The 11,080-nt window shown below is 49.6% G+C and overlaps 1 protein-coding gene across 1 annotated transcript in view; it reads right to left on the bottom strand.

Annotated features, from left to right (window-relative positions):
* Nucleotides 1-811: 811 nt before the first annotated feature.
* LOC119179762 (uncharacterized) overlaps nt 812-11,080 on the bottom strand; it is an 86,402-nt gene continuing 76,133 nt past the window's right edge. Inside the window, exon 4 of the mRNA XM_075868328.1 lies at nt 812-1,016. Within this exon, the coding sequence (XP_075724443.1) occupies nt 914-1,016 (103 nt within the window). The 3' untranslated portion in view covers nt 812-913. The remainder of the gene's footprint in view (nt 1,017-11,080) is intronic.

Raw genomic sequence — 11,080 nt, 5'->3', positions numbered from 1 at the left:
GAGAGAGAGATAAGCTAAAGGCCATCAAAGTTCGCTAAGAAATACTTCACAAAAAAGTAAGTCACCAAAAAATAGGCAGTCACATGTCATTCGCCGCTGTCGGACGTATGAGACACAAAAGCAGGCCAGAATAACGCCGAAGTTTGTTCTTGAAATAATTACCACGGTGGCCAGTGTAGAGAGTGTACCAACTGTTGAATCTGCTACAATCGTCCATCAGATCGTTCGAGGAGAACTAGGAGGCTGACATGAGAGCGTGACACGTGATGTGGCCAGCTCTCTTCGGTGATATTTTCCGAAAGCTGTTTTTATCCCGCAAATGGGTTCACCACTCTGTAACGTCCGAAATAGGTGTTTGACGGTTTTAGTGGCCAGAAAGCTTGGATGGCCACACCACACAGAGCAAAGGTGCCCATAAAGTTTCTTCCAACATCCACGCTTCGCCTCCTTGTTCTTAGTCCGGCAAATACACGGCGTAATATTACGGTACACCAATGGCTGGCTTAACGAAGTAAACTTACGCATGTAGGCGCAATGTCTGATCAAAATGTTACCTCTTATATGAAAAAAGTTTGAAGGATTCAGCGTCACGATTTGAGAAACATATCTATGCAACTGTTCAGAACGTTTCAAATCTGAATGACGATTTTTAAATTTAGAGCTTCTTTGTGTCGGTTTTCTCTCAACAAATTGTGACAGCATGAGATACCTTGGAGGAGAGATGGGGACCTTGAGACTAGTGCCGCTTCTTTCACTTACCCGGAAAAGCAGTAATAACCAAAATAAACGAGTAAAAAAAGGTGTCTACCAATTGGAAAAGAGGCATACACTTTATTCGTGCTGAATTCGCGGGCCGCAAACAAATCATTTTAGAGACCCCTACATTAGGGTTCCAAATGATCGTCCCACGAGATCATCGAATAGCTCGGCAGCGCTCGCAGCAATGTGGGTAGGCGACCGGGCTTGCTTGTCCCAGACCTGCAACATCTACGCTTTGGCCAGTTTGGAATGGACACCTGCGTTCAAAGAAGTTTTTGTTTTGCTTAAATTTTCTGCTCCTACAGTAGTACTGCCTCAAAAATCAAACATTTCTACATTGAAAGCGGTAAATGGCCTTGGGTCAAACAAATATCTTTCGCCACCAGAAATGATGAACGTCTGTGTAGGGTGCTCTGTAAGTTATGTCTTTTTCTGCTTCACATCCAAGTGCCCATGCCATTGAGAGTGCCATCAACAACGTCGACAACTTCTAGGCAGCCTTGCTCCCTACCCACACGCGTAGTAGTTTCGACAGAATTACTTTTAAAACGAGAAAATGAAAGAAAGAAACGAGGCTGATTCTTTTTTCTGGAAATCGGTAAAACACGAGAGTGAAACATGTCTTCACCGAGATAGTTGAGTGTTTCTTGTGCATTGTTTCGGCACAAGGCCGAAGGAATGAATGCTACAATCAGGAATTGCAAAGTCACGCGAAGAATGGTAAGCAGCAGCAGCTCAAAACTTGCAGCGTGCACCCTTAAGCAGAAAGCAAGTGCAGCGCCGAATAACAACTGTCACAGCTCCACACTTAAAGAGCGCTGAATAAACAGAAAAAACGGTGTGAGAAATGAGCGCACGAGTATACAGAGGACCAGTGCGTATAAGTTTCACATTTCTTACTTCGTGTGTGATCTGCGTGCTCTTTTCGCCAATGCGGCCGCGGCAGTTGAGTGACCTTCGTGCTCGCTTGAAACACGAGTCTGATACGCACACGTGCAGGAGACCACGCTTCGTCGAGCCGGCGCTTTCAGAAACACGACAGGCGGTGACAATTGACGCGCCCAACGCGCGGTTGTTGTGCCATCTCGCTACTGACAACGAAAACGCGCTGAATAATTGGACCTCTAAAAACCTCCAAATGGTTTACGGCGCAAAATAATGGCTTTCCATTAGCAGCACCGACTGCATGCGCACTGTAGCGTGGTGGTTAGCGCCGCGCGCTGCTGATTGATAGGCCACTGTTTTGACGTTCCATGGCAGAGATCTCGATTATTGTTTTTTTTCTTTTGCCGTATATACTTTACATGTGTCGTATATACTTTACAACACCATATGCGCGAGGGAAATACGTCCGCAGCACAGTGGCGAACCCCGCCTAAAACACTATCGTGTTTAAAAATGAGGAACGCTTAGTAAATTTCAAAGTGTGTTCGGCGAACAATGTGCCTCTGTGGCCAGTGCGGCAGGGTCAATAAGAATGGAAAGCGATACGCGGGTCTCTCTTCTGGCCAGATTAAACATGCTGGGCACAGCGACTCTAGGCAATGAAAATGTTAGTGCTGTTGCGCGGCCACTGGTTAAAATATTGGCCGCATATCTGCGCGCTTCACTGCCATAGGTCCTCAAAAGTTGATAGTCCTCTGTATAGAGACAGAGACTAAATCACTTGTTTGACATTTTACGCGACGAGATTGTTGAATGGCACCCTTAGGCTGAGATTACATTGGCGTGGGCCGCTGTCAACAGGCGCTGGTAGACACATGTACGCCATTTGAAAGTAGTTTCTAAAAAATTAAACTTTTAAGAGCCGCCAACTACTAGTGCGTGACAACACCGTGTCGTTTGAGTGAATTGTAGTACTGCCCGCCAGTTATTCGTAGTGCCGAATGGTCAGCGTACCGTAATTAGCACTGTGGCCTTTAGAATTACGTATTCATATATTAAAAATGGACACATACTATTTAATACTCGCGCATTGTTATTATTTACAATTTCTTGTGTTTTGATTGACAATGTTCACAAGCATGAATAGAGCAAGGAGTTTGAAATGGCTGGGCGTTCGCTCTGAGCCTAAAATTTTGTCAGGAGGCGGAATTGTGTGATACTTAGTATAATAGAAAAAACAGACATGCCAGAATTTTTCAGTTGAAGTATCCCACGATAGACTACCGTCTTTAAAAAGCCGACTAATGCCACGTAACTTGGTAATCAACGTTATGCAAAGCAGGCGGAAGAAAAGTGGTAATCTTGTAGTTTTTTATCAAGAGACACCTCATGAAATGACGCTGAATATATCTCCTAATCTTGCACGCACAGACATATGTTGAAGAGCGACACATATTTATATACCAAGTTTTTTGCCCTTGCGCAACAATACAAACAGAAGCGTGAGCTTTAGCAACAACAAAAGCGATAAGCTGATGCGAAGCGCTCGTGCTTGCGAGGGTGTTAGCCGTTGAATTTTCTTGCCTAAATCGACTTCAGTGCATAGCACACAACTATGGTAGGCTCGAAGTGACGGCTGTAGCATAGGAGTATATATTGTGATCATTATTCGTACGCGTCTTCTTATCATATCTACATACTCATCATCGTCATTCTGATTTGTGTTGCGGGGCAGAGGCTCGGCATGTAAAAGAAGTGTCTTGCAGCCAAAACGTTGCTTTACAAGTAGTGGAGAGTGCTTTCCAGCTCCCTCGTCCTCTCTCTTAGGCGCTTTTTCGTTATCTGCGACGTCAAACCATCCCTGGAGCTCCGGTCAGGTCACCGTCTGCGCAGTCAGCCTATGGTCATGTCGCAAGACGAGCAAAACAACACAGCTCCATACTGTTATGCCTGCGAGTCCACAGCGAACGGCCGTGCCTCTGAAAAAGGCAATCTGTGTCAAGGCCAGTCCGCCTGACGCGATCAACAACTCAACGGCGCCTCTCTGGCGTGCACGTGCAGTGAGTCAGCCTCGGCAAGCGACCCGTCGAGTAAAAAAACTGGCGTCTTCATGTCTGGGGGTCTGACGCATTGCGCGATGACCCCATTGGAGGAGTCTGCCCTGACGACCAGCGGCGCTTCTGGTTGGGCATTTTGGTTGGACCCGGTGCAAATAAAAGAAGCCCTGCGGCGCGTCGTGATCGGCGGCCCTTGGTGAAAGCTGACATGTGTGTCAGAGTGGACCCGTTTGAGAGCACACCTTTGTGTTAGAGAGGAGAGCTCGGCTCTTCGAGTCTCTGTCGGCCCCAGAGCCGAATTCGTAACGCCTCTGTATATATGCTGTACATAAACCTTGTTTAACTCACCGTCGTCTCGTCCGCTCGTCTATCAGCTCTGCGCAGAAGCAGTCGCGAGCTGAGAAACCTACGCTACCAAACGGCTGGTGACCTTCCCTGCGGAGTTCGAAGCAGTGGCGCCTTCGGGACCGTGTTGGCATTGCCGTCTTTCGCAACAGTGGTGGCAGCGGTGGGATCGGCCAGCGTCGTAACAGTGGTTGCAGCGGTGAGGTTCGTAACGCCCTTCGTAACGTCGTCAGAGGTGGTCGTTCATAACAGTGGTTGGCAGCTGCGGGATCGGCCGGCGTCAGCGACATCGATGCGGTGAGTCCCTGATGTTTTCCCCTCAGTTCACCAGACTACTCTAGCTCAGGTTGTAGTAGTTTAGAGAAGGGCTGTGTGAAGCATTGAAGTGAGCTTTGATCGTTTCAAGCAATGTCGAAGTGCTTTGAAACCAAAGTTAATGCGGAAGGGGTAAACATGGGAGTGTAAAAAATTGCTTGCGCGTCTTGCTAGTAGGCTTATAGTGAGTACGGCAAGTATATTCTTAACAGGGGCAAACAGCAAGAGGCTAGTGTGAACGATGGAGAAACCTAAAGTGAAGGAACTCATCGAAATTTGTGAGGAACTCGGCATTACTTTGAGCCGTGCGAAACGAAAGCAAGCGATCATTGAGATCATGAAGGATGAGGGAGTGTCGGCTGAGGAAGTCGATGAGGCCTGGGTGGATATCAAAGCACGCCACGAGGAGGCTGAAGGGTGAGAAGCTCGCGAACGTGAGGAGGCTGAAAGGCGAGAAGCTCGTGAAGAAGCTGAAAGGCGCGAAGCTCGCGAAAAAGCTGAAAGGCGCGAAGCTCGCGAAAAAACTGAAAGGCGCGAAAATCGCGAAGAAGCTGAGAGGCGCGAAGCTCGCGAAGAAGCTGAGAGGCGCGAAGCTCGCGAACGTGAAGAATCTGAAAGGCGCGAACGTCGCGAGGAGGCCGAGAGACAGGAGCACCTCGAGTTGAAACGAATAGAATTGGCAATCCTACAGTGTTCGCAGGCGCCTAGCATAGCTTCTCCGACGATTCAGGTCAGCGGTTTTAGAATTCGGGACCAACTGCCACCGTTCGTAGTAGGCGAGGACATGGCGAAGTATCTCGTCAAGTTTGAACACGTCTGTGAGCGAAACGCTTTGGAGCGGTCTCTTTGGGCGCGGAACCTGTTAGCTCTTCTTCCCGGCGAAGTGTCCGACGCGATAACTTGCTTGTCGAGGGAAGCGTTTGAGAGCTATGACGAGGTTAAGGAAGTGCTCTTAAGACGTTATAAGTTGTCACCCGAGGCTTCCAGGCAAAGGTTCCGGTATGCTAAAAAGGGGAATGAGTCACACGTTGAATTCGCGTTTCGTCCTAAATCTGATTTAATGGAATGGCTCAAGGGCGAAGGTGTTTATGACGACCTAGATAAAGTGGTGGAATGCGTTGCATTGGAGCAGTTCTACCGCTGCATCGAGGAGGATGTCAAACTTTGGCTGCAGGACAAACTTGGTGAAGTACAGCTAAACAAGGCAGCAGAGTTAGCTGAGGAGTATTATACTCGCCGAAAGTTGCACAGCAGGGCAGTGCGCGTTGAAAAGAATGAGAGAAAAGAGGGCTTTTCAAAGAAACCTGATCAACGGAGACCCGCTCCGCACCGTAATTTCAAGAAGGACGCGTCTCTTACGAAGGACAGTGAAGGGGAAGGGCAAACGGAAGCGGAGAAATCGAGTGAGGTTTCTACCACACGGGCATTTGAATCACGGAAGCCGCTAATCTGCTACAACTGCAAAAAGGAAGGGCACATGGCGAGAAACTGTCAGGAAAAGTTTGCCTTCGCAACAATTCGAGAATCAGAAAAAAACATGTGGTTGTTGGAGCCATATCTCCAAGAAATTAGGGTGAATGAGAAAACGTGCCGAGCACTTATAGACTCCGCGGCAACCATGGATGTTGTCCATCCTTCATTGGTGTCTCCGGATGACTTTACAGGAGAATGCGCGTGGATCAGGCAAGTCGCCGAGGAGCAGAGTGTTCGCTTACCGATCGCCACCGTTGTCATTGAAGGCCCGTTCGGTAAGCTTCGCACCGAAGCGGCTGTGTTTGCCGCGCTAAACGATCGTTTTCTTTATCTTTTCTCCAACAACTCAGAGCAGCTTCTCGAAGAGCTGGGTAAATCGTTCTTCCCCGACTTAGCGTACATGGCCCTCACGCGATCGCAAGCGCGGAAGCTTGGCCTTGTTCAATGTGGTGAACTCTCAGGTGACCTTGTCGGCTGGTCGACGGAACCCCAGAAAGGAAATTTTTCGCTTGAGTCTTGTGAGCAGTCACGCGAGCGGCCCGTCGCCGAAGCGACCAGCGCGGTATGCGCAGGGGGAGACGACATGGCGCCATTGAGTCAGAGCGAGAGGGTTGCAACGCTCTCGCCTGTAGCGAAAAGTTGGGGCGAGCTGTCGAGGGATGATCGAGAGACGCCCATTCAAGAGCAGCGCGAAGACCTCTCGATTAAAGCGCCAGTGGAAAGCCACATGAAAGCTTCACAAGTGCTGTCGAAGGAGCACTACGAGAAATCGGTGAAGAAGCGCGCTTTTGAAGTAGGAAGTCAGGTATTGCTGCTGCGGCCGTCCAAAAAGAACAAGCTTGAGGTTCATCGGGAAGGGCCCGCAAAAGTAGTATCGACGCTTTCTGATACCAATTGTGAAGTTAAATTAGGAAGGTGGCCAAACAAAATTTACAACTTGATAAAACCATACGTGCAACGTCAAGCGGTCGTCAATCAGCTGTTGAATGCTTCAGAGGAAGAGGGAGCAGAAATTTGGAGTTCTAGTGATATATTCGAAGGGGGATCGAAAATAATCGGGGGGCAGATAAACCTAGAGCCTAGGTTAAGTGAAGGCCGGAAGGAGGACCTGAGAAAGATTGTTTCCGAGTTTGGAGACGTGTTTTCGGACCGCCCCGGAAACACGAGGGTGATCGAACACGATATCGAGCTAAGCGGTGAGGGGTCAATCCGTAGCAAGCCGTATCGTTGTTCCCCTGTGCAACGTCGCAAGTGTGAGCCGCTCTTGGTGCCGCATAAGTATCGTCGACTAAAAGTGGCCTGTTACTGAGGTGGAGCATGATACTCCAACAGCACAACTTTGACGTTCGCTACAAAAAAGGAAGGCTAAACGCTAATACAGACGCATCGAGCCGTGCGTTTAGTTAGTACCTTCTCAACCTTTCGGTTTCTCGCTAGCGATTCGGGGCAAAATTTTGACCTCATCATGACCTGAGCTGAGCGCTCTCGTCCAGAGTGATCTCAAGGGGCCAACTTTATGTGGTATTCTAATTCGTTGCGTTGTTGTAAGCGTGAAAATTCAAGTTCTTACTTTAAGAGTCTTGTGTCCCACATGTGCCTCTTGATGTAGAGGGAACAAAATTCCGATAGACACGTAGATAGGTATATGTTGTACTATACTTTGTCTGGTGTTCTGTTGGGTGACCGAGGGCACTTGCTTGTGTCGTGTGTTGTCTGTTGTCGAACCGTTCTTAGTAAGTTGCAGAACCATCGACAAGCGCTGAAACCGAAGATGGTCAGAAGAGACGAGCGAAGTTGGCCAGCAAGTTGTGGCGACAAGCCAGTAGAGCTGGGATCTGTCGTCAAGAATAAGATGTGTTCCCGGAACAGAGTCTGGAGCTGCATTCTCCCCATGGCCCTGGAAGCGAACCTGGAGGGACCAGGCGAACGAGCGCGCCTGTCATCCGAGCCCCGTGGAAGCAGCTCGTCTTTTCGGCGCATTGTCTGGCGGCGGGGGTGCTGTTATGCCTGCGAGTCCACAGCGAACGGCCGTGCCTCTGAAAAAGGCAATCTGTGTCAAGGCCAGTCCGCCTGACGCGATCGACAACTCAACGGCACCTCTCTGGCGTGCACGTGCAGTGAGTCAGCCTCGGCAAGCGACCCGTCGAGTAAACAACTGGCGTCTTCATGTCTGGGGGTCTGACGCATTGCGCGGCGACCCCATTAGAGGAGTCTGCCCTGACGACCAGTGGCGCTTCTAATTGCACATTTTGGTTGGACCCGGTGCAAATAAAGGAAGCCCTGCGGCGCGTCGCGATCGGCGGTCCTAGGTGAAAGCTGACTTGTGTGTCAGAGCGGACCTGTTTGAGAGCACACCTTTGTCTTAGAGAGGAGAGCTCGGCTCTTCGAGTCTCTGTCGGCCCCAGTGCCAAATTTGTAACGCCTCTGTATATATGCTGTACATAAACCTTGTTTAACTCACCGTTGTCTCGTCCGCTCGTCTATCAGCTCTGGGCAGAAGCAGTCGCGAGCTGAGAAACCTACGTACCAAACGACTGGTGACCTTCCCTGCGGAGTTCGAAGCAGTGGCGCCTTCGGGACCGTGTTGGCGTCGCCGTCTTTCGCAACAGTGGTGGCAGTGGTGGGATCGGCCAGTGTCGTAACAATACACACCGACTGCACCCCTGGGCATGCCTTCTTGGAATGTCACCTCCCCTGAAAAAGATCCCCCGATGTTCGCCAGCCTTCGTGGTGAAGACGTTGAAGACTGGTTGGATGAGTACGACCGTGTGAGTGTGCTTGACTATTGACAGGATTCTGTGAAGCTGTCCCGGGTACCCTTCTATTTGACGGGTGTCGCTGAGACATGATTTCTCAACCATGAGCTGGATTTCCCAGACAGGCCTACCTTTAAGTAGCAGCTCCGTCAAATATTTGCGAACTCTTCTCTACGTGCAGACATAGCCAAACAGAAGCTTACTGAACGTGTCCAGCACTCCGGCAAATCCTATTTCTCGTACACTCAAGATGTCCTCACCCTATGCCGTCGCGTCGACAGCTCGATGGCGGAGCATGACCGCTTCCGCCACTTGCTCAAGGGCATAGGCGCCGCCGCATTTAACGCTCTGGCGGAAAAGAACGCGACCACAGTCGACGATATCATCCGTACGTGTCAGCGGCTCGATGACCTTCAACTTATACGTTTACAACCTGAAACAGCAGATCTCAGGTCAACGCATGATGGTGAGCTCCGTGCATTGATATGGTCCATGATCCGCGAGGAGCTGCAACTCCAGGCCACCTCGTCATCTGATGAGCTCCGCATGACGCCTTCTGCAGGCAGCCTCCACAACATTGTGAGAGAGAAACTAGCATCCATGACGTGTGAGTAACTCCCGAGCTCGCATACTACTCCAAAGCCGACGTACGCTCAGGTAGTTGCAGTTTCACTTTCTCAGCAATCACCACAATATGGATCAACCATGGAGCCTTCACTGAATGTCCTCGCCCCAAGGGCAACGCCTCCTTCTTTTCAAGCCTGGCGTCCATCTCGACCAATAATCTATTATTGTGGAATACGCGGCCCGATCTCACGATTTTGTCGTCGACGTCAACAAGACGAAAGGCGTGGCTATGGTGACTTCGAGAGGGATGAGTTTGCCCCTGCTCCACAACATCGCCACCCATACCAACTGTACCAACGTCGCTCACCCTCTCCACGGCACTTCGATGCAGCCAGTACCTTCCGCTCCTCGCGCCATCGCTCCCCGTCACCTATGCGCCAGTCCTCGTCACCACTCTGTCCGGCTACCACGGCGTCTGATCATCGCCCAGAAAAATAAACAGTGCAGCTTCAGGAAGGAAAGATGCATTTTTCAGACTGCATCGAGCTCCCCCGGAACGCGTCTCAAATGTACTTTCAGTGTGCGTTGAGGGTATATGTACTGAAGCTTCGGTGGACACAGATGCATTGCTCTCAGTTATCAGTGTGGACTTCTTTTCCCGTTTGCGCAAAGGGAAGACACCGTATGATGGCCCTCCACTTCGAGTGCTAATGCGGTATTTGTTCTGCCTTCAGGTGTTTGCACAGCACGAGTTTTTTTTTTTATTGAGAGCATCCTTCACCATATGCAGTTCCTCGTTCTGTCATGGGGAACCAATGCGCTCATTTTAGATGAGAATTTCTCTCATCAGCTTCAGCCGTGATATCTTCCCGTCAGAGGGTCATTCGCATGTAAGGTACTGTGCTTTGGTGTGATAACGATACCCATAGCCAGCGTTTCATCACCGCTGATGACTGTTTTATTCCTCCAGATAATGAGCATATTCTGACTCTGACATCCGATAAGATCGGTACTGGTGATGTGTTCCTAGCACCGTGAGGACGCAACATTTCTGGTGGACTTACCATCACTCCTAGCCTGGTGCGCTTTTGTGATGGCAGAGCATTAGTTACGGCAGTTAACCCCACTTCATTGCCTGTTGCACTGCCCCAGGGAAACAGTGTGGTTTGCTTCACAGATACAGAACCATTTTCTCTGGTGCCCTTTCACGCAGACTTACCATCTTTCTCTACGAGTACTGATGACCATGCTACAACGGCTGCTTTAACAGCCACAATAAATCCCGATCTCACGTCGGCGCAAAAGCAAGAACTTTCAGGTATGCTTGAAAAACACAGCGCTTCACTTGACGTATATCCCAAGCTTCTGGGTCTCACTTCTGTCGCCGTGCTTCGAATTGAAACGGAAAGCAATACAATTCTACGCCACTGCCTATATCGGGTGTTGTCCGCAGAGCGGGAAATGATTGAGGACGACGTTGCTGATATGCTGAAACGAGATGTTATCCAGTGTTCGTCCGACTTGTGGTCATCGCCTGTAGTGCTATTCTGAAAGAAGGATGCTTCGGTGCGATTCTGCGTTGCTTATTGAGCAGTTAATAAGATCAAGCGCAAAGACGTCTACCCGATGCCACGAGTCGGCGACGCACAAGACTCTCTGCAAGGCGCTGAATTTTTCTCCTGCCCCGATTCATGGTCTGGTTATTGGCAAATACCTATGCACACAGCGGACAAAAAAGCTGCCTTTGCAACACCAGATGGGCTGTACGAATTTAACGTCATGTCATTCGGTTTATGTAACGCTCCTGCCTAGTTTGAACGCATGATGGACACAGTTCTACGCTGCCTAAAATGGAAAACAAATCTCTGTTATCTAGAAGATATCTTCATTTTCTCTTCTTCTTTTCGTCAGCCCCGCCGTGGT

Source organism: Rhipicephalus microplus, chromosome 7, assembly GCF_043290135.1.
Source record: "Rhipicephalus microplus isolate Deutch F79 chromosome 7, USDA_Rmic, whole genome shotgun sequence".
NCBI classification, from domain to species: Eukaryota; Metazoa; Arthropoda; class Arachnida; order Ixodida; family Ixodidae; genus Rhipicephalus; species Rhipicephalus microplus.
The sequence above is the reverse complement of the archived record's forward strand: the minus strand, read 5'-3'. Positions and strand labels throughout refer to the sequence as shown.